The sequence below is a fragment of the Anolis carolinensis genome, chromosome 1, assembly GCF_035594765.1.
Source record: "Anolis carolinensis isolate JA03-04 chromosome 1, rAnoCar3.1.pri, whole genome shotgun sequence".
NCBI lineage: Eukaryota > Metazoa > Chordata > Lepidosauria > Squamata > Dactyloidae > Anolis > Anolis carolinensis.
This window is the reverse complement of record NC_085841.1, coordinates 186954889-186978798: the sequence shown is the minus strand read 5'-3', so window position 1 is coordinate 186978798 and position 23910 is coordinate 186954889. Positions and strand designations below refer to the sequence as shown.

At 40.6% G+C, this 23910-nt stretch overlaps 1 protein-coding gene across 3 annotated transcripts in view; it reads right to left on the bottom strand.

Moving 5' to 3' along the window:
• pard3b (par-3 family cell polarity regulator beta) overlaps positions 1-8322 on the bottom strand; it is a 691700-nt gene extending 683378 nt beyond the window's left edge. For 2 of the 3 annotated variants that reach the window (XR_010002345.1, XM_008114949.3), the window contains exon 1: positions 7223-8321. Coding sequence is in view for 2 of the 3 variants with exons in the window: in XM_008114949.3 (XP_008113156.2) it covers positions 7223-7342 (120 nt within the window). In the remaining variant the exon portion in view is untranslated. Of the gene's footprint in view, positions 1-7222 lie in introns of all 3 variants that reach the window. The other variant, XM_062969128.1, reaches the window with a different exon arrangement.
• Positions 8323-23910: the final 15588 nt, after the last annotated feature.

The window sequence follows — 23910 nt, the reverse complement described above, 5'->3', positions numbered from 1 at the left end:
ACTCTCATTCAGCCTGCCCAAGAAAGGATGCCCCTATGTAGAAAGCAGTCAGTCTTTAAAACAGCGAGGCTATTCAGTACAATTCAAATTGGCTAAAAAACCATTTTCCTACAACGCAAGTACCCAGCCTTCCAAGCAGCAAACCTATTCCATTGTATTCCAGCTCACCAAACAAGGATTCACGTAAGGAGAAAACACCCAGACTTTAAGGCTGCAAGGCTTTTCACTGCTATTCCACCTGGTCAACAAATGATTCCCATCAGCCACAGCAACACGTGGCCAGGCACAGCTAGTTTAAAATAGTATCAGAACTGTAAAGTCCAAAAGCTGTTAAAGCCATTAAAATAAGAAATGTTGCAGAGACATCAGGATGCACAGAACACACATACAATGTACTGTTCGCCGTGCACATCAATTAGTGTAAAAATAAGTTTCTTTATAAATTCCTTTCACTTCACAAATATCATTTGACTGAAAGAATGTTGAGAATACTTGTGAAGCAGCATTATCGGGAATGGAAATGTGTCTGAAATCACCTCTCTTTTAAATCAATCATATGACTCACAGGTGCTTAGATTTTATGGCGTTAACAGAGCAATAAACACGAAACACGTGTAGAGCACCTGATTTATGTTTATCTTTGTCAGTTAGAAAATGCACATGTTGGTGGCAACTTGATGAGGCCAAATGAGCACAAAGACAATTGTTTGAGAAACAAGACCTCCAAAGGCCATTTAGAACATGGGAATCATATAGGTCTCCATATGTTGCTGGACTACAATTCCTAGCATCAACCATTCTGGCTAAGGCTCCTGAGATTTGCAGCTCACACATTCTGCAGGACCACACAATTCCCTTCTCCAATTTAAGCAAATACCAAATCCACTGTAACACTTTATCAATCCAATTGCTCCTTTATGTCACAGGTGCTACTTGCTGTGTGGGGCTGTGCCAAGGCACCCACCTCTTGCTGCCTCTATCACTTCCCACTCGAATGCAAGTAAATGCAGCAGTTTCCCTATTAAGGCGATTGGGGGGGGGGGGGGCACAAAGATCCAAGGCCATAAAAAGAAAAATAATGTGTCTTCCCCTGCCAAGCATTCTTTGGATAGCAAGATGTTTACTTTTGCCAGCAAGCTTTGTGTCTCCACATTAAAAATAATCTTGCAACACTCACTTCACTCACTTGAACATAAATGGGAATCAGTACTCCAAATAGCAGAGGGCAACCATGGAGGGGCAAGGGACATTTTTCACTCCTGCATCACCAACACTCTCAACATAACCGGGAGTGATATAATGTTCTTCCAGTTTCTGGTTTGACTAATTGGGGATGGTGGTATTTTGCATTGTGAGACGTGAGCACAAAATTCCCATGTTTGATGGTAGGTTTTAATGATTTTGGTCCATGTTGACTCAAGATTGCCAATGGGGAAGTGCTTCAGGGCTACATAATGGAGCCTCATACTTCCATTGTTTTTCCAAAAGTGGATGAGTTAAATAAAGATTTCAATAAACATATAATCAGAGGACGTTTCTTAGATATATGGAAGAGATATAAATATGATATAGAACCCAAAACACCCCTATTACTAAGGCCATTAGAAGCAACCCTGATGCCAACCTCAAGGGAAGAAATCAAAACAGACAGAGTATCTAAGGAAAATGCCAATGAAAATTAAGAGGAAGAGACAACCTAGGCATTAATGATTGGTTCCATTATCACCAACTACATGCAAGATTTTTTTAAAATGTGGGGATTGGTTTTGCAATAAGAAAATCATAGTATACTGGAAAAAGGGAGCAAAGGATTAATCTCTAGACTTTACAAATATCTACTAAGTTACAACCTAGAAGACAATAGGGTAAAATCGACAATGATCATTTGGGCTAGGGACCTAGGGAGAGTTATACACCTTGAAACCTGGGAGCAACTCAAATTTACAATAGCAGGGTCAGTTAGGGAAAATTTATACAAAACGTTTTTGAATTTTATACAACACCAGTCATACTCACAAAAATAGATAAATGTCAACAAGGTAGATGCTGGAGATGAAAAAAGCAGACAGGAACTTTCTTTCGTATTTGGTGGTCATGTGAGAATATTCGAGGATTTTGGAATACAGTAACATAATTAAGGAAACAAATAAAATGTTGTGCAATAAGGTCAAAAAAATTCAGGGATGTGTCTGCTGGGCTTATTCAGGGAAGGTTTCAATCAGGATGATAAAGAAATAGCCTAATGCAGTTTTGCGTCAACAAGAATGATAATTGCTAGGAAGTGGAAAGGGGGAAAAAGTTAGCTAAAAAGGATTGGAAAGATAAGCGAATGGATTACATGCACATAGCCAAGATAGCCAATCACTTGGCAGGCAAAAACAATGAAGAATTCCTAAAGAGATGGAAATGGGCAATGGCATATCTGGAAGGAAAGCCAAAGTGAATGATAAATAGCCCCAAGAGAAATGTATAGACAAACACAATAGAAGGGTAAATAAGTAATATTATAGGCCCCTTCTACACAGCTGTATAAAATCTCACATTAACTGCTTTAAACTGGATTATATGGCAGTGTAGACTCAGATAATCCAGTTCAAAGCAGATAATGTGGATTATCTGCCTTGATATTCTGGATTATATGGCAGTGTAAAAGGGCCCTAAATGTTTATACCAGGGGTCCCCCAACTTTTTAAACAGGGGGCCAGTTCACGATCCTTTGGACCGTTGGAGGGCCGGACTATAGCTGGCCACCGAGCAATAATAATAAATAACAACAACAACAACAACAATAATAATAAAGAGGGTTGGAAGAGACCTCTTGGGCCATTTAGTCCAACCCCCTTCTGCCTTTATTCACCGAAAGCACAAGCACAGCACCCCTGACAGATGGCCACCCAGCCTCAATGATGATGATGATAATAATAATAATAATAATAATAATAATAATAATAATAATAATAATAATAATGTTTTGGAACACAATACTCCTGACCTCACAATTGTGTTAAAAAACAAAGTATGGATTGTTGATGTTGCAATCCCAGGTGACAGAAGGATTGAGGAGAAACAACTGGAAACGCTGACATGATATGAGGATTTAAAGATTGAATTACAAAGACTCTGGCACAAGCCAGTCAAGGTGGTCCCAGTGGTGATCGGCACACTGGGTGCAGTGCCTAAAGACCTTGGCCTGCACTTAAACACAATTGGCGCTAACAAAATTACCATCTGCCAGCTACAGAAGGCCACCTTACTGGGCTCTGCACGCGTTATTCGCCGATACATCACAGTCTTAGACACTTGGGAAGTGTCCGACGTATGATCCAATACAACAACCAGCAGAGTGTCTGCTGTGGACTCATCTTGTTGTGTTTCTAATAATAATAATAATAATAATAGCTTTAAGAGAAAAAGAGACCCTTGGGTCATTTAGCCCAACCCCCTTCTTCCCTTGTGCCGTGGGGGCCAGATAAATGGCTTCGATGGGCCGCATCTGGCCCCCGGGCCTTAGTTTGGGGACCCCTGGTTTATACCAAAGCAGTCAGCCCTTAGTTTTACATTTTAGAGTCTTGACCCAGAAAACAAATGGCAATTACTCTGGGTTTCTCATCTACAAGTTTGTATTTTCTCAGTTGTTTTATATTGTGGAATTGTCTCTACTCTTAGAGGTGTGACTAAAAGATAAATACTTGAAAGTGGCTGGTTTTTCAAGCCACTGCATCAATTCTAACCAGTGTTTTTCTTCTTCATTCACTCAGTCGTTTTTGACTCTTCGTGACCTCATGGACTAGTTCACGCCAGAGTTCCCTGTCGGCCGTCGCCACCCCCATCTCCTTCAGGGTACCACCCAATAATTAAGCAGACAGCCTTCCCAGCTTTGATACACGTGGTTCTTTCAATTAGAGTTGCTCCTAACTGAATTTGAAACACTCTTTGAAACATAAAACTACAGTACTGAACTTTTGTCCCTCCCAAAGAAGAAACACTCTGTATTGCAAAAATGAACCTTAGGTAGGGTAGGTATGTCCGACACTATTCTAACAAGGAGAAGTGATCCCCACTGACCATTGGAACAGAGAAGGAGTAAAGAGGGCAAATGTGTTGGGGATCCCTGCATATTTAATTATTGTGCCTAAGAAGAGTGGACAAACAAGGGCATGACTGTTACATTCTGCCTCTTCAAGAAGCAAGCCACCAGAAGTCAGTCAGTCTAAAATTCAGAAGCCATAATAGTCCTGAGCCTTGAGGAAAGCAAGGATACTTGTCAGTTAAATTGCACTTGTTAGTTTTCTCCAAGTCCGTTTTTTACTCCATTTTCCCAGCAGACTGGAAACTAAATTGTATTGAGTTTTCAGAACTGTTGAGTTCATGCTGCTATTCTCAGCTAGGCAATACAGCCGATCCTATCACTTATCTTTGATACTGAGGGTGGTGGTTTTACAGCACTGACAGGAGCAATACTATAGCTCCCAGGAGTCCTAGTCAGAATAGATAAAGGTAAGGATATATATTGCTGTCCAGGTTGTGTGACTCTTACCCTTGGTTTATACAGTTAAATAGGAAACCTACTTCCAGAATATAATATAAGTGAATTCTTTGGTTGTGGTATGTACACCACAATATATAACCTGACATAACTGTATATTCAGAAATGATTTACTGTAAAGGTTGGTTTTTTTTCTAATTAGTGAGTGGGTAAAAGAGTGATCAGTCAAACCTTTGTGTGTCCACATATAACTTTTATTATACAATTGCCCTTCCCATTCACACATTTTATATGTCCTACAGATAACACATTTCATTTATAACCCCTTAAGTTTTCCCACCATTTTGACAAACTTTTTTCTTATTACAGGTAATGAATATATTGCTGCTGTAAAGATGGACTAGGTGCACAATATAATATTTTGATTTCTGGACAAAGGTTCCACGCCCATATAGAAACTCACATTGTTTTTAATCAAGTTTTTGGACTTTGTCCCAAATATGTTTGAATAGTGAGAGAAGATACACACGAGGATTGACAGGTATGCACTTAGACTGGCAATAGGAGGAAACGCCTCATTTTACAAACTGAAACAAACAACAACTCTTGAGAGGGAGGGAGAAAGACAAGGCTTCAGTGTAGCTTTCAGCCTGACAGGCAAAGTTATCTTTGATTACATTAAACTAGTAACAAGTAGCCTACCACAGGACCAGAATGGTCTCAGCAGAAAGCAAGCATGGCAGGAAATTTTCTTCTGATAAGTTAATTGGTGTCTGCCAAAACTAATGCAACAAATATATGCAAGTAAGTAACCTCTATAAACATCTGGTTATTCATTAATTAGCATAATAATCATTTTTTTTGTTTGCATTGTGTAGGCTTGATAATTTCTGATCTCTTTTTTAGTAATCAAAAACCATGATTACCGATACAATGATTCATAATTTCCTGAAATTATAAAATGTTCATGGTTTTCACGGTTATTAAATGACTTTATCACTAAATGCTGCATAATAAACAGTATTTTGATTTGTAAGAGTAGGTACCATCTACTCATGGTTATGAATTGACTTGATCCTCAAAAAATAATACGAAACTATTCAGCACACTGGCATCAATATTCCCTGCATATATTCTTCCCTATCTAGTGACAACATTGACGGATAAAAGAAGAAATTTGGCCCAGGGCCTCTTCTCTTCCAAGTCCTGCACTACAACCCCAATTGTACCACAGAATGGAGAGGTTTATGTCTCAGTAACAGACAGCCTTGTTTATTCTGCATCCCATTCGTATCACAGGAAGTGGAGAAGCAACTAGTGGCAGCAGTTTAACCAATCTATGGGCCCTGGGATAAAGAATTTCCAAGAATTAAAGGAGAACACAGCATAAGGCTAGAGCATGTTCCCGTTGCCATAGGGATGACTACGGACAACAAATTTCTCATAACAAGTGTTCCTTGCCCAGTCCAGAACATTTAAAAGCACAGTGAGGTCAGCTATACCATTTCTAGCCTCCTCTCCATACCTCCTTCAGCAGTCGCCAGGAAGGCAGCTTGACAATTGAAAGGCTGAAAATGGAATGGCCAATCCTAAGTGCTCTTAGAACAGTGGTCTTCAACCTGTGGGTCCCCATGTGTTCTGGCCTACAACTCCCAGAAATCTCAGCCAGTTTACCAGCTGTTAGGATTTCTGGGATTTGAAGCTGGTAAACTGGCTGGGATTTCTGGGAGTTGTAGGCCAAAACATCTGGGGACCCACAAGTTGAGAACCACTGTCTTAGAAGTTGCAGGTTGGGTTTGATGCCATCACTTTGGCAACTGTGACATATGCTCCAGCCCATGGAATGCTAGGAAGTAACAGTGATGTAGTGTTGTAGATCTTATGTCTTTCAAGGGGTTCTTCAGTGTAGAAGCCTTTGGCACTTCTGGCTTTTAGCTTAGAAAGAAAGAAGAGAAACAGCCCAGTTAACGTTGAATTTCGTAGCATACCAAATTCAACTAGTACAACATTTGAAACAAGACTCTTTTAAGTAGTAAAGAAAACAAGACTACTGTATACGTCTAAATGTCTGGCTGGGACAACTTATGCAGAGGTAAATGAAAGTGCTATTCAGAGTGATTTCCCCAACCTCTTGCTTTGAATGGCTGGGGAGCACCTCAAAGGGCCCTTCCACACAGCCATATAACCCAGAATATCAAGGCAGATAATCCACAGTTTCTGTTTTGAACTGGTTTATCTGAGTCCACACTGCCATATAACAGTTGAATGTGAATGTTATGCAGCTGTGTGGAAAGGGGCCAAAGAGACACCTGGAAAAGCATCCAAGACAGTGGTTCTCAACCTGTGGGTCCCCAGATGTTTTGGCCTACAACTCCCAGAAATCCCAGCCAGTTTACTGGTTGTTAGGAATGGAAGCTCCAAATCTTCCACTTCTGCCTGAACCTAACTGTACATCCTTAAAAGTACATCAGCCACACACAGACACTACATCTTATTATTTTTTTTAAAAAAAACTACGCAAACAAACAACACTTCTGTAGGAGAATTTGACAAGGAACATCACAATCCCATCTTTCAGTTTATGCTGTGGTGTCATTTTTGACAGCAGTCTACCATCGACATAAAAAGGCCATTCAGCAATTCACAATATGTTCAATTTCACACCGGAAATATATGCAACAGGAGTCACGCCAGGTGACTTGAAGTCCCGGGTTTCGACTGGGAGCCGCTACTTACCTTTTCTTTGGTTCGCAGGTACCTCTGGAGAGCCTGGTGGGTCACGTCTTTAACCCGGATCTGCCCGTCCTTACAGGGGACCACAATCCCCGTCTTTCCAAAACAAACTGTCACTTTCATCGCTCATCCAACGAAAGCCAATGTTAATAATTGGGACTTCCTTTAAAAAAAAAAATCTCTGAAAAGCTGCAGAGAAGAGCCTTTGCCAGAGAAGGGGAGCCAATGATACCTTGGAATGAGACTGCAAAACTTTCAAGCTCAGAGGGAGGCAGGGAGGAAGAAGAGAACTGGACGTTACTCCCAGCAGCAGGTGTTTTGTTTTGCTGTTGTTGTTGAATGGTGCTATGAGGAGGCAGAGAAGGGGAAGAGAGGAAGTGAGAAAGAAGGACAAGAACTACTGAGGGGGAGAAAAAGAGAAAGAGAAAGGAAGAGGCCTAGAGGGCGAAGGCGAGCGCTAGCTAGGAACTGTAACAAAGGTCACCCACACACTTGCGGGGAAAACATAGATTAAGCTAAACGGGGTCTGCCTGAGGGATTACACAGGCTGTGTCTACCTCAGGGAAGGGGGTCGCCTGCTCAGCCCCACACAGAAAGGACTCAAGGCTAGGGAGGTGAAGGACTGAAGTCTGAGGGAGAGTTGGGGGAGGAAGGGAGGGGGAGGGGGAGAGAGAGGGCAAGGCACTACAGAGAAAGAGCCCACACGCAGTCCCTTGAGGGCAGGCCTCCTTTTGCCACCGCCCACCACCCACTTCCCTACAGGCTGCTCCCCTGAGGCGGAAGGAAGAGGAGGGAGGAGGAGGAGGAGGAGGAAGGGAAAAGCGAAACAGGCCGAGCCCGGCGACACTTAGAGCAAGCGGGAGGCCTCCTCCTTCCCGCCCAGAAGTCCAGCCACGCTGCCCCTCTCTTCCCTTGGCTACGCGCCTCTCTTGCCCTTCCAGAGTGCAGGGTGCGCGCGCAGCCCTCTTCTTCTGGCTCGCGCCCCTGCGCGCGCGCGCGCCCTCCCCCAAAGTCGAGCTCGCGCCTTCTCCGCAATCTCCAGGAAGGGCCCACGGAGCCGCTCTCCAGGTCTGAGAGGAGAGTGGCATCGCTTCCCGGCACGCGCTACTCCCCCCCACTCCCCGACTCCCGGGCCTTAAAGGGGACGCGGCCCCGCCTGGGCAGTCCTTATTTATTTATTTATTTATTTACTAACTTGCGTATCCTGCGATGTCCGAGATATTTGAAAAGGGCCTTGTTTGTTTTCAGATGATAGTTTATATCAGTTCCATTCAGTCATGCCGGCCACATGACCTTGGAGGTGTCTACGGACAACGCCGGCTCTTCGGCTTAGAAATGGAGATGAGCACCAACTCCCTGAGTCGGTCACGACTGGACTTAACGTCAGGGGAAAACCTTTACCTTACCTTACTAGCTTGCGTATCCTGCGATGTCTGAGATATTTGAAAAAGGCCTTGTTTGTTTTCAGATGATCGTTTATATCAGTTTGGTCATACGTTCTATTTCTTAGGGGGAAAAACCTCAGTCTTTACTTTTGTTTTGTTTTTTATGAATGTTCCCATTAGAAAATGCATAACGAAGTGGGTGAACTACAGTTCCCAAAAATCTTGCGTCGATTCTCCCAAAACTCCCCCAGTATTCACAGTTTGCCATGTTGAGTCTGTATGCCAAGTTTGGTCCAGATCCGTCACTTGCTGGGTTCAGTGTTCCCTGAATACAGGTGAACTACATGTTGGAAACCGCCCTGAATCCTCTCGAGATAGAGCAGTATATAAATAAAGTTTTATTATTTATTATATTATATAACTATAACTCTCTGATGCCATGGCCAGTCACCCACACAGCCTGGCAGTATTCACAGTTGGCCACGTTGGGTCTGTGTGCCAGGTTTGGTCCAGATCCGTCATTGGTGGGGTTCAGAGGTCTCACTGAATACAGGTGAGCTATAACTCCCAGAATAAAAGGTCAATCACCCTCCAAAATCCACCAGTATTCCCAGTTGGCCCTGGTGACTTTGTGTGCCATGTTTGGTCCATATCCGTCATCAGATGGGTTCATTATTCTCTGAATCCAGGTGAACTCTTGGATGTCAAGGTCTCCCCCCCCCCCCCAAAAAAAAACCCCCAAAAACCTACCAGTATGCAGATTTGGCCATGTTGGGTCTCTGTGCCAAGTTAGTTCCAGGTCCATCGTTTGTGGGGTTTGGAGTGCTCTTAGATTACAGGTGATCTATGCATTTTGGTCCCTACAACTCCTATAAATCATCATTCATTCTCCCCAAACCTCTCTAGTATGTTCAGTTGCTGATCAATTCTTCTGTTTGCTATGTGCCATAAGAAAGGAGAGGAAACTGTTAAGGGAAGGGCAGTGAGCGGGGTCATGCAAATGGAGAGAAAAAGGAACACTGAGATGTGCTCACTGTAACCAGCAGTGTCCTGGGAGGGAGTGACTTGGTAGCTCTAAAGCACTGGGAACTATAGCCTCTTTGTGGAGACCGGAGGCTGTCTATGTGATTGTTTTTGGTCATAATGCCCATATATGGTCAAAATGCCCATGAATCGTCAAATGCCCATATATGGTCAAAATTTCCATATATTGTCAAAATGCCATAAAGACTAGCAAGTAGTGTTGATGTTCTTGGATGTAGAGAAGGCATTTAATAACATTCATTGGACTTTTATAGATAGGCTGTTAGGAATTGTGGGAGTCGGGAGTCCAAAACACCTGGAAGAATGGAGCGCCGAAGTTGACTCAGGCTTTCTGCAAGGCGATGGGGAGGAATCTCAGGGTGAGAACACAGCCTTGAAAACAACACATGTAATCCCTCCCCCGCCCACCCACCATTCTGCACCCCCTGCAGGCGAGGGCAAGACCATCCTGTTGTTCCTGGCCTTCTGCCTGGCCCTGGACGGCCCCTTCGCCAACTGTGGCTAACTGTGAATACTGGCACTGTTTCAGGGCGATTGCCCTGGGAATTTGGGAGTTGTAGCTCATCCTTATCCAGAGAACACTGAACCCAGCAAGTGACGGATCTGGACCAAGTTTGGCACACAGACCCAAGATGGCCAACTGTGAATATTGGGGGAGTTTTGGGAGGGTTGGTCCAAATAACCCGGGCATCGCCGGGTACCCAAACTAGTAGTGTAATATAAACAATGACAACATTTGCAATCTTCTTAGACTCCCTTCTGAATTTAATTGTAGTCCTTACAGATCATGAGTGGGTAACAATGTATTGTTAGTGAGGAGTGGTGACTTGTTTGTTTTCCTTGATATAGCTACAGTAGAGTCTCGCTTATCCAACGTAAATGGGCCGGCAGAATGTTGGATAAGCAAATATGTTGGATAATAAGGAGAGATTAAGGAAAAGCCTATTAAACATCAAATTAAGTTATGATTTTACAAATTAAGCACCAAAATATCATGTTATACTACAAATTTTACAGAAAAAGTAGTTCAATACACAGTAATGTTATGTAGTAATTACTCTATTTACGAATTTAGCACCAAAATATCACGATGTATTGAAAACATTGACTACAAAAATGCGTTGGATAATCCAGAATGTTGGATAAGCGAGTGTTGGATAAGTGAGACTCTACTGTATATAGATAAAACCTGTTGCCTTCTTTGGATTCCTCTTCTAGATGTTGCTTAGGGATCATCATGAGGAAATCCTGTACTGTTAGTATTTTGCTTCAATTGCTGTACTTGGCATGGATGGTAGGAGTTATATTGAGATATATCTCAGGGGCCTTCAATTGGTGAATACTGCCAAACCTGACTGGCAACAATAACCCAGGATTTCAAACATGAGTCTTTCTCAGGCCCCTTCTACACTACCATATAATCTAGATTATCAAAGCAAATAATCCACATTGTGTGTTTTGAACTGGATTATATAAGCCTACACTGCCTTATAATCTGGTTCAAAACAGATAATGTGGATTATCTGATTTGATGATCTGGATTATGTGGCAGTATAGAAGGAACCTAAGGGTTCTTCCACACAGCTATATAACCCAGAATATCAAGGCAGATGATCCACAATATCTGCTTTGAACTAGAATATCTGAGTCCACACTGCCATATAATCCAGGTCAATGTGAAATTTATACAGCTGTATGGAAGCGACCTGAGTGACCTTGAGCAAGTCTGCGTCCTTCCACACAGCCATAAAACCCGGAATATCAAGGCAAAAAACCCCACATTTTCTGCTTTGAACTGGAATATATGTTAGTGTGGACTCAGATAACCCAGTTCAAAGCAGTTATTGTGGAATTTTCTGCTGTGATATTCTGGGTTTTATGGCTGTGTGGAAGGGCCCTCACTTTGTCTCAGCATCGGAATAAAGCTCGCCAAGAATACCTATGATGTCTCTTTATTGCAACCATGCCACTGGCAAGGGATAGACTGAGCAAGGAATATGAAGAAAGTTTTCCCCACATTGGGTGATTTATGATAAGGATATACACAGAAAGGTAAAAGAAATAGTATCTCACACTTACAAACAAAAATTTAAAGAAAGATGTGCAGACAAAAAGGTTTAAATTTATAATAGCGTATTAATGGCTTTTAACTAAGGCAGTCGAAATATGAGTATATCCACTTGCTGAAATTATTTATATATTTTCTTCTACCAAAACATGTGATCCTCAAGCTGATCTTTCGTTGTTGCTGGAGGAAAGCTATGGTGCAGCATGCTAATGCTGCTGAGTCAAATATTCTTTAAGTTCAGTTTTTGCCTCAAAAGGGCAAATAAAAGCTCTTAATTCTCCCTTTTCTAAAGGCTATTTCGCAACTTCCCACAGCCCCTGATTTCTTACTCACCCTTTTTTCTCTCTCTGTTTCCAATTACCCCAGTCACTCAAGGATCACATACTAACTGCTGCGATGTCACCACAATGTATAATCAATAGGATTTAACTATGTCCTGGTGCTATTCAATCAAATATCATTAAATATGAAAGACAGGCCATTAAAGGTATACATTGAATACCAAAGTCAGAATTATTAATGTTACACTATTTTATTTATTTGTGTATTTATTGCCTTTTCATGCTGCCTTTCTCTCAGAGTGGGGCTCAAGGTAGCTTCTGAAACGTTTTTTAAAAAATCACAATAAAAATGTAAACAATTAAAACCACGTGAAGGAGTGTAAAGGCAGTTTTAAAAACATGCATAAATAAAAGAAAATAATGAACTCATTTGAAATGTGATGCAAGAGGGAAGTTCTGCCAATGCCATGGACTTCCACACAGTTATATAAAATCCACATTGGACTGGATTATATGGCAGTGTGGACTCAGATAATCCAGTTCAAAGCAGATACTGTGGTTTAGCTGCCTTGATGTTCTAGGTTATATGTCTGTGTGGAAGGACCCTAAGAAGAAGAAAAAATGAAAAAGCCTTAGAGCACATCAAGGCTGACCTTTCACTAGAAGTGAAAACTATTAAAATGAAGAGCCCTGTAAATCAAGGGTCATTCTAAGGACCATAGCAAAAAAACAAAATCAAAAAAATGGGGGGGGGGGGTTTGAAACTTTTTTTAGCAAATCATGAAGAGTAGTTCCATAACGCAAAATAATTTAGAAATCAGGCTCCATTGATAAAATTCAGTGGACACTCATGGGAATTCGGTTAATCAGTTAAAATTCATGAGTAAACCACAACCCCCCCCCCCCCCCTTGGCCAGAGCCCTATAAGGACCCTTCCACACAGCTAAATAAAATCCCACATTTTCTGCTTTGAACTGGAATATATGGCAGTGTGGACTCAGATAACCTAGTTCAAAGCAGATATTGTGGGATTTCCTGCCTTGATATTATGGGGAAAAGGACTGGGTGGAAAGGACCTAAGATTCCAAACAGCATTTCTGCTCAGTTGCATCAACTCCAAATATTTCAAAAGAGAGACATGTATGTATATGCGGGTGAGTTATTGATCGTTCCCTTTTAGCTCATTGATAACTAAAAATGCCATTACAAATGCAGCTGATACTTAGGGCCCTTCCACACAACCCTATAACCCAGAACATCAAGGCAGAAAATCCTACAATATCTGCTTTGAACTGGATTATCTGAGTCCACACTGTCATATATTCCAGTCCAAAGCAGATAATGTGGGATTTTATTCAGCTGTGTGAAAGGAGCCTTATTCATGTTATAGACAGCTCCATGGAGCCACTGTAGTGTCACAGAACCAGTTTGCCCTATTTGAGGAAACTCAGCAGTCTAAAAAGAGTTAACATTTACAAGCTCTGATTAATAATGACTAGAAAACACTGTCATTACTCAGTCTGTGTTATTTGACACATTCTGCGAAATGGATCCTGTCATATTCAATTTCTCTGAGTGTAAATTAAGGGGAATAAAAACAAGGACAGATGGTTCGGCTGGTGGTTTACACATGTGTTGAAGTTTGGGGTAGGCAGAGCCATGGAGAAATCAGGGAGCAGGGACTTGTGAGCCTGTCCTGCCTTTGAAATCTTCCACAGGGAAGGACTGGCCTCCTTTGGGAACTGTATTGCTCTCTTTGGGAAAGACACACTTCCAGAACCAAGTTTTTCATCTTTTCAAAAGAAAAGAAATCAAACTGAAGGAAAGTATTCATTGTGAGGGAAAGAAAAACCACTCAAAAGTGTATTGTTTGGTCTGTAAACATCATTGTTACTTTTCAGTTAAATTACATTGTTACTAACATTCACCATACAATTGCACTAGTTCAGAGTTTTAATGTTCCATTGTATAAATTAAACATGTTACAGGGAGAAAGGGGATGAGAAGGATAATTAAAGTAAATAGAGAAAAAGCAAGGAGGGCTACCTAACAGAATAAAATAACATCGTATCAAGGAAATTTATTATTAATACAAAGAAAAAAGAGTAAAAGTAGCTCACTGGCACACAATTAGATGTAATTGGAAAGAATACTCTATTTTCCTTAGCTTAGTTAGAGAGCCATCTGGAACAGTCTTGCTGATTTTCCTATCTATGTGCTTTAAAAAAAAAAACAGTCAGGGACACTCCCTTACTTTATCCCTTCTCCAGATGGTGTTTGTTCCTTGCAAATGCCTAAAATATGCCAAGCTCTATGTCTTTTTAAATCCAACAACTATTTATGTATGAAGAGCAAAATATGTAATACCCGTATTCCACACTGTTAACAGTATGTTCTGTTTCCAGCTGCATTTTTTTTTACATTTTTACTAACAGTGGAGCAAGCCGAACTTGTTCTTTTGTTCAATGTACAGCCATCAGAGTGTTCAAACTGAGATTTCTGAAGGGGACCATACAAACTGCATGATTTTCGTAATTACTGATGGCACTCCTTTGTCCACTATGTTATTTTCACATGCAACATAGTTGTGCTGCTAAGAATAGTAACATGAATTGTGGAGGTTTTTTTGTGGGGTGGGTGACGAGAGTTGTTTAAAGTATTATTGTTATTATTATTATTATTATTAAACTTTATTTGTACCCCACTAGCATCTCCCGAAGGACTCGATGCGGCTTACAAAGGCCAAGGCCTCAACACACAATATAACAATACAAACAAAAGGCAAATTAAAAACAATTAAAACAGTATAAACAACAAGCAATAAACAATACGCTAAAACACAATAAAACTGGGCCAGGCCAGAGTAATGGGTACAAGATTAAAAGTGCTGATGTGACAGGTGATATATAAGGCTTCTAGGGCAAGTGCAGAGTGCGATATACGATCTTAGTTCTAATAAAGTGCTTATGGAACTTGGTGTTGGAGATTTCCTATTAATCTGGGAAGGCACATTGGAACAGCCAGGTAGTACTACTAAAAGTGCCAGTCTGAAAAGTTTCCAGGAAAGAAAGAAACAATTGTAGCCAATGGGTACACATATGGTTCAGTGCTTAGGAAGTCATATCTGATTTTATGAGAAGTCCTGATTTAACATGTTCAGATGACTGTAACATGTTTGTTGTACTAGCCCAGTCCTCTTATAGCTGCTCAGCAGGCCTTGGAATTGAGTAGCCCAGGCCCTAACCTGGCCATCAGCTTGCACTTTACCCACTCCCCAGCCCTGTGTTACTTCATTGCACGAGCCTTGGCCCATCCTCTCATAGTTGTCTAGGCCCACCATGGAATCTTAACCATTGGTAGTTGAATTTCACCCAATGGAGTAGTACTGAAATTAGTTTTTAATTCTAAATGAGTATGTTTGTTTTTAATAGTAATTATGTTTTATGTTTTATTATGGTTGTGTTGTATGTTTCTGTGTTGGTAATTGAATGTTTTACCTATGCTGGAAACCACCCTGAGTCCCTTCGGAGATATAGAGTGGTATACAAATAAAGTTTTATATTATTTTTATTATTATATTATTATTATTATTATTATTATTATTATTATTATTATTATTATATTGTATGACACAGCAAACAAGATAGACATGCTGGATTTCGTATCACAAAATCACAAGTCGAACACTTCCCAAGTGTCTAGGACTGTGTGATGTATTTTCGGATGATGCGTGCAGATCCCAGCAGGGTGGCCTTTTGCAGTTGGCAGATCGTGATTTTGTCAATGTCTATTGTTTCCAAATGCCGGCTGAGATCTTTTGACATGGCACCCAATGTGCTGATCACCACCGGGACCACCTGCACTGGTTTCTGCCAGAGTCTTTGAAGTTCGATCTTGAGGTCCTGATAGCGGCTGAGTTTTTCCTGTTGTTATTTGTCAATGCGACTGTCACCTGGGATGGCAACATCAATGATCCAAACCTTTTTCTTTTCCATAACTGTGATGTCTGGTGTGTTATGTTCCAGAACTTTGTCAGTCTGGATTCGGAAGTCCCACAGTATCTTTGCGTGCTCATTTTCCAATACTTTTGCAGGTTTGTGATCCCACCTGTTCTTTTCTGCTGGGAGGTGGTACTTCCAATGAATCATTTGGGCCACATAGTTGTGCCTCTGTTTGTAGTCTGTCTGTGCGATTTTCTTACACAGCTGAGGACATGATCAATGGTTTCGTCGGTTTCCTTGCACAGTCTGCATTTTGGGTCATCAGCTGATTTTTCGATCTTGGCCTTAATTGCATTTGTTCTGATGGCTTGCTCCTGGGCTGCAAGGATCAGGCCTTCTGTCTCCTTCTTCAGGGTCCCATTCGTGAGCCATAGCCTGGTCTTATTAGTAGTAGTAGTAGTAGTAGTAGTAGTAGTAGTAGTATTATGACTGATTATGTGTAAAATAGACCATGGCATTGGAAGGGACATTTAGTTCAGCTCCCACCCTTCAGGAATATACAACTAAAGCAATCCCAAAAGATGGCCATACAAGGTCTGTTTATACTTTAAAGTCCTCCAAAAGAGGAAAGTCTGCCACATTTCAAACCAGCTATTCTACTGTTGAGTGACTATTACAATTAACAAATTCTTCCTAATATTTAGATGGACTCTCTTCTTTATAACTTGAAATCATTGGTTCACGTTTTAGTCTTTGGAGCAGCATCAAACATGCTCAGCCCATCTTCTATGCAACATTCCTTCAGATATTTAAAGATATCCATCATGTGACATCTCAATTTTCTCACCGCTTAAACATATTCAGCTCTTAGGTTGTTTCTCATAGTGCCTGGTTTCTACACTTTAAATCATTTTCATTACTCTCCACCGAGCCTGTTCCAGAATAGAGTAATAGTATTTCCCTGAGGCTGAACTTTACTCTTGTTGACATGGCTTAGAATTGAATTAGCTGTTTTGGTCTCTGCTCACAATGTTGTGTGTGTGTAAATATGTGTATGTGCACCTTCAAGTCATCTGTTGACTTATGGCAACCACATGAATTTTATAAGGTTATCTTAGGCAAGGAATACTTGGAGGTAGCTTTGCCAGTTCCTTTCTGAAATCTAACTTACAGAACCTAGTTTTCATTAGTGTTGTCCCATTCAAGTTCTAACCAAGACTAAATCTATATGCCCCAGACTGGTGGTGGTACTAGGTAAAAGATTCTGGAATAGATATAGTCTGACCAGGATTGATTGTGTTGACTCATCATTGTGGTTTACAAAGACCTGTAGATTTTTTTTTCACATGGACTTTTTCAGTCAGGTGCCTGTATATGTGCATTTAATTTGGGGGGTGGGGGGTGGGTGGGAATCTATACTTTCAATTCCTGCTTGGTCATGGAAAGTCTTGGGTACTTTTTGGCAAATCATACTATCTCAGCCTCAAAGACAACTCACCTGAACAAATAGGAAACACCCTAAAGGCACAAAACAACAACAACAACAACAACAACAACAACAACAACAGCAACATTATTTAATCCTGTTGAAAGTCCTTTGTTAGCTTTGACCCAGTTGTCTAATCTGTTAAGGTCATTTTGAATCATGATCCTTCCCTCTTCTAAAACTTTTCCTGTTATTGATATTAAACTTTTTCACCTATCCTCTTTATTCCCCTTTTTGAAGAGTGTGATGACATTCACCCCTCAGTCTAATCATGGGACCTCTCCTATTTCTCCAAAATTCTCAAAGATTATTGTCAGAAGCTTTGTGATTACGTCTGAAATGGCTTTAGCACCTTTCGATGCAGGTCACCAGGCCTTGGAGACTTGAAATCATTTAGAGGAGCTAGGTATTCCCACACAACCTCTTTACCTGTGATGCCCTGAAGTCCCCTTAACTGCATTATTTGTTGTAGTTTCAGTAGACAGTGCTCTCTTTTCCTTTTTGGAGGAGACTAAGCAAAATAGGTATTAGACAGTTCCACGTTCTCTTTGCCTTTTACCCTCTTCTCTGAACAGCAGCCCTACTGTTTCTGTTTTCTTCTCTATGTTCTGAACATAGTCCAAACACCCTCTTTCTTATTTTAACCTTTCCTACAATCCTGAGATCATCTGGAGATTTAACCCCTTCGGACTTCTTGTAAAAACTGATCTTCCTACAAATATAAAGGTAAAGGTTTTCCCCTGACATTAAGTCTAGTCATGTCCAACTCTGGGGATTGGTGCTCATTTCCATTTCTAAGCCAAAGAGCTGGTGTTGTCCATAGACATCTCCAAGGTCATGTGGCTGGCATGACTGCATGGAGTTCCGTTACCCTCCCGCTGGAGCGGTACCTATTGATCTACTCATATTTGCATGTTTTGAACTGCTAGGTTGGCAGAAGCGGGAGCTGACAGTGGGAGCTTACTCCACTCCCTGGATTCGAACTGCCAACCTTTTGGTCAGCAAGTTCAGCAGCTCAGTGGTTTAATCCACTGCGCCATCAAGGGCTCCTACAGATAGTCATCAGGAAAACTGCATTTAATCCAAGTGTGGGCAGTTTGTGGGCCACAGCTTTTTAAGAATTGCAACTGATGTCTTTTAAATACAGAAGCTGTGGATGACCTTCTTCAGAATTAAGGAGAGGTCTTGTGAATTTTAGATTTTACCTACCTTGCAATAAAATCTGAATATTAATTTAATGCAAGCAATTTAATATCATTCATTTGAGAGCCAATAAATAGGACATTTAAACTCCATTGATCAAAACAGTCTTCACTTTAGCATGCCATTTTTTCCATTTTGGAACTAATAGCAGAATCCTAGATTCTAAAAACCAGAACTATTTTATTCAGTGGAATTTGCTTCCAAATTAAATAATTGCAGCTTGACAATTAATTTAGTGAGACATTGTTTTAATAAACATGCTTAGGACTAGTGTTTTAATAAACATTAGTCCTAAACACAAGAATAGAGAAGGGGAAATTACCAATAGGCCCTCTGATGTTCCTTCCACGCAACTGTATAAATCCAGTTCAATCTGGATTATCTGGCAGTGTGGACTCAGATATTCCAGTTTGAAGCAGATATTGTGGATTATCTACCTTGATAAGATGGGTTATATGGCGCACACTGAACCCAAACCATTGTAGGTGCTTTCCTCAATAACTTATTAGTTGCCAAAATCTTGTTTAGGGAAAGCATTTTTACTTCCCAGTATTTAGACAACAGGAAGGAAGTAGCCTGACTTCACTTGGATAGGAGGCCCTGTAATTTTAAAATGCTGCAAAAGGACAGGGAATGGGTAGTGTAGTTATTTATTTACTTTGTTATCACTGTATTGAGGAGATTATTTTATATCACTGGAAAAGGTGAGAAGAGGTGCTTGTAGGATTCTCAACCTCATGTGCCAAAATAACTTGCCTGCCTTTAACTAAACACACACACACATGCATGCTCACATACATGCCATTCACTGTTCTGTCTCAGGGCCCTTCCACACAGTCCTATATCCCAGAATATCAAGGCAGAAAAAACCCAAATTATTTGAGTGAGGACTCCGATAACCCAGTTCAAACCAGATATTATGGAATTTTATGCCTTGATATTCTAGGATATAGGGCTATGTGGAAGGGCCCTCCGACAGCAAAACATCAGACCTGGAATAATGCAGCACAAACTAGCTTGGCTGAAATATTCAGCAGTGTGAATATTCTTCAGCCAGTACTGTTCTATTGACTAGAGGCCCAGAAAAGCTCCTCTTTCACATGCCTATTCCAATTTTGCTTCTCTTTGTTCCAGGGCGGAAGCCATTGCTCTCACTGTCCTGGCTTTGACACCCATTACCAGGTGGTGTGTGTTACAGCAACTCCCTCTACACCTTGATGCCAGTTAAAAAAAAGAAAGAAAAAGAAAGAGATTCATATCAGAGCCTGTTCACATTGCCTCTGTCAACTTTAAAAGAACGAGGAGAGGATAGAGTTGTACATTTCTAAGAAGGCTGCTGTGCTGGCCTTTTCTTGGGACGGAGAAGTAGAATGAATAAAGAAGGCTGAGGCTGCCTTACCTTTCATAGCTGACTTAGAAAAGGAAGAGTCTGAATGTATAGGTTTTTTTCCCTCCCCTGCTTGTCAAACCGCACCTGCCAAAAGTTCCTTTTCCACAGAGCTGGTAAAGAAATCCTACCACGTCTTTGTGTTTGTCGAGCCAGGTAGGACGGTATTGAAAGTGAGGCGGATGCTGGGCTTACATGTAATATGCATAAAAAGTGTTGTGCTCTCTTGACCAGAGGTAATAGCTATCTACTCTGAGTAAATAAAGAGCTACCATTCTCTCTATCCGATTACACTATACTTTTTAGCACTATTATCCTACATTAATTGTTATGACAACATCCTATGGAATGATGGGATCTGAAGTTTAGGGAGGGCCATTTAAAATTCTCAGGGAGCTTTTGGGTATCACTTAACTACAAAGGCCAGAATTGCACCAGATGGAATCAGAGTGGAATAATAGCACTATAACAACGTAAGACTTTATCACACCAGCTTCAGTCTCACAGCAATCATGTTGCTTAAGCCATCAGCAACACATTGGATTTGAAATTAACACTGACATTGTACAACGTTGCTGCTCTATTGATTATTTTCTGGAAGCAGGCATTTGGAGAAGGATAGGAACACATTGCTGGGGAGGTTGTGAGTGGGACTTTGGGGGAGGAATGTGCATTTTAAAATGCATTTTACTTGTATTTATTATATTCTAACTGTATTTTTCACCTAACACACACAGTACTGTTGAATTGGTTTTTTTTGTATTTGTTTTGTTTTAAATTGATCAAAGTGTGTGGCTGTTAGGCACCTTGAGTCCCCTTAGAGAGAAAGGTGAGATATAAGCATAGTAAATAGTAAATAATAATAATGTTTGTGTAGGTTGTGGAACCCAGAGAAAGTTATCTGTTGTGGAAAAGAGATTTAGTGATTTTATATGAGGAGATGTAGGCTTTCAGGTCATCTGAACATAAACTGTACAGTGCTTTAGAGGAGTTCTCAGAAATGAACTGATCACTAGTGAAGATGTTTTAACAAGGGAGTTCCATGCTTCCTATAAGTGACCCAGTTAGTATTTTGACTGAAGCATTCTGGACCTGATAAAATTTCCAAACATTTTCCAAAGGCAGCCCCACATAAATTGCATTACAGTAGACCAAACAGGATCTAAAATCACAGCATGTGCTTTGATTGTGCTTTTCCTGCATGACAGGGGGTTGAACTAGATGGCCCACATGGTGTCTTCCAACTCTTATTATTCTATGATCCTATGTATTATTGTAGCCAGATCCAGCTTCCCAAGGGACAGGTGCAGCTGGTTCACTATTCTTATGCAAATGCATTCATGGGCACTGCCAAAACCTGGGCATTCAAGTTCAAGGAAGAATCCAGGAGTACATCCAAGATCCAAACATGAGATTTCAGAGGGAGCTGAATCCCTGTTTCCCCATGTACCTTTAACCTGATTAAGGACTTCATTACATTGAAGTCAAAATTGTGGGCTGTATTGGGGGAATTGGTCATGGATTCTCCTGTTGACCCGCACCCCACATTGCCAGCACCATCCCTTGTCTATCTTGTGGGGGGAAGTGTCAATTCCTGGCTTCCCCCCATTCTTCTCAATGAGAACTCCAGAAGCCTTCTTGCTCCCTCTTATGACACTTTGACCTCAGTTCAGGGACAGAATCCCACTGGAAATAAATCTACATCCTCTGATCGGATTGTGTGGGCTCCGCCCCTGAACTGAGGGGAAAGTGTCGAAGGACAAGCAGTTTTGCCTGTGTGATGAGGTCGTAAGAGCACTTTTATCCTCCAACTTTTCCTGTCAATGTTTAGGCAGCTGGACTACTTTGCTTATGGAAAGCAGCATAGTATTCTACACAACAATATGAAAATCCTGCTGTGCCAGCTCTGGAAAATCCAGATCCTGTTCACCTGTTTTTTCCCCTGAAATCAAAATCCTTTTTTAAAAAAATACACTGTTATTTGCACAACATGTCCAGCGAGGGTTAATTTCAGTATCATGCAGCCTTTGGGGAGATTCTGGAAAAGAATCCTTACAACCTATACAACTTAATGGAAGAATGTTTACCTCATGTCCCATAACAAATAGGCAATGGGAGGTATTCTATAGGTGTTGGGCAGAGGGGAACTAAACTCTGAATATTTATTTAATATTTTACTGTAGCAGAGAACATTATTATTTCACAATCTCCTTGCATGCCTTTTACATATAAAATATTCTCATTGTATTCTCCTTGGTTTGCAAGAGGTTTGTATGAACTTACAGCTTTGAATGAAAGTACACAGAGCCATGGTATAAATGTCTGTTCCTGGTTTGAAGGTGTTCTTTTCTGTTTAATTGTATGGTACTTACTTTGAAAGTAGTTGTTATACTCCAGAAACTTTGTTTTCGTGGCTGCCACAACCTATGTTGAATTGGTTGCGATTCAGTGAGATATTTTTTGAAGAACTATAGCAAAATATGCTGCAGGATGTACTGCGAAAACAAAATTTTTACAGTTTAACAAACTTTTTTGGTGGTTTTATGATAGATTTAATTAGGAGAGGACATTTATAACCCAGGAACAAAAATTATGTTACATAGTGTAATTCAAGTCTATATGCGATGTAATAGTTGCAATAGAAAAAAATGTACCTGATTGTCACACCACTATTTTTTTGGCTACCCAATTGTGTGTCAAAATGAATACTCAGATCGATGCCTGTGCCAACAATGTAATGCAGTGATAATATTTTCCAAAATTGTCTTGGGGGGGGCATAAAAAACTGTTCTCTGCACTGATGACCTGTAGATGTAGTTTCTGTGAAGGACATTTCTCTTCAAAGAGAAAAAATGCCCCCCCCCAAAATAATAATATTCAAGCAGAATTTGGTCTGCTCTTCTTGTGATCAGATCAGGAGGAAAACAGCTAGACATTAGCTAGATTTACAGTCGGTGGCATCCAATAGGTGTGAAGAAAGATAGACTTTTAAAAAATCATTTGGTCCATATCATTATCATTTTCCTTAATTTCTAATGAATGTAACCTAACTCATATTAACTATTGTATCATCTATCTGATGTAACAGACAGAAATAAACTTTAAAAATCTGTTAGTTTCCTTTGACTGGTGTTAACAGCCTGAGTTTCCTGATCATCGCTGTCCTTGCCCAACCCAGACTTATTTATACAGACAAATAAGAAAATGAATGGAATCATTAAATTCAGCCAATATGGATTAATCTTCTGTTTCTACATGAGCCAAACATTTGGTATTTGCACATTTGGTATTTGTCATGGAAAACAGGATTTTTATCCATTTTTTATTTTCTTCAGCATAATTATCTAAAGCCAAAACATAATGCAAGAGCCCCTCAAAATAAAAACCATAGCCCCAATGATTTTTAGATTCCCAAACGTTTGGTTTTCCCCTTTACCCAATGCCCTGATTCATTACTATAGTTTCCTTCTAGTACACTTTCAAAAGTTCCATGAGTGACACTGGAATGAATGCCATTCCCCTTTAGAAAGTCCCAATGAAAGATAAGGGTTTAATTCAGTTGGAAGTGGAATAGTGCTTTATCCAGGTAACCAGCATCCCTTGACACAGTTGTATCATGGCAACAGAGTACATTTTGTCCAATGAGGGTACCGTATCTTAAAAGAGACACCATAGATTTGTGAGAGTCCTTCTATAGGTGTTGGACAGAGAAGAACTAAACTCAGGAATCTCCTTTCCAAAGTACAGGATTTAATAGTTTGGGCTTTGCTTTACTTAGTACCTTGAGTTATATTTGGGTGAACAAAGATTTCCTTATATCTGCCCCTATATAGTTATATAGCTTTGAAGAGCGAAAGCAAGGCCATCACTTGAGGATATGTACAAGGAGATGAGGT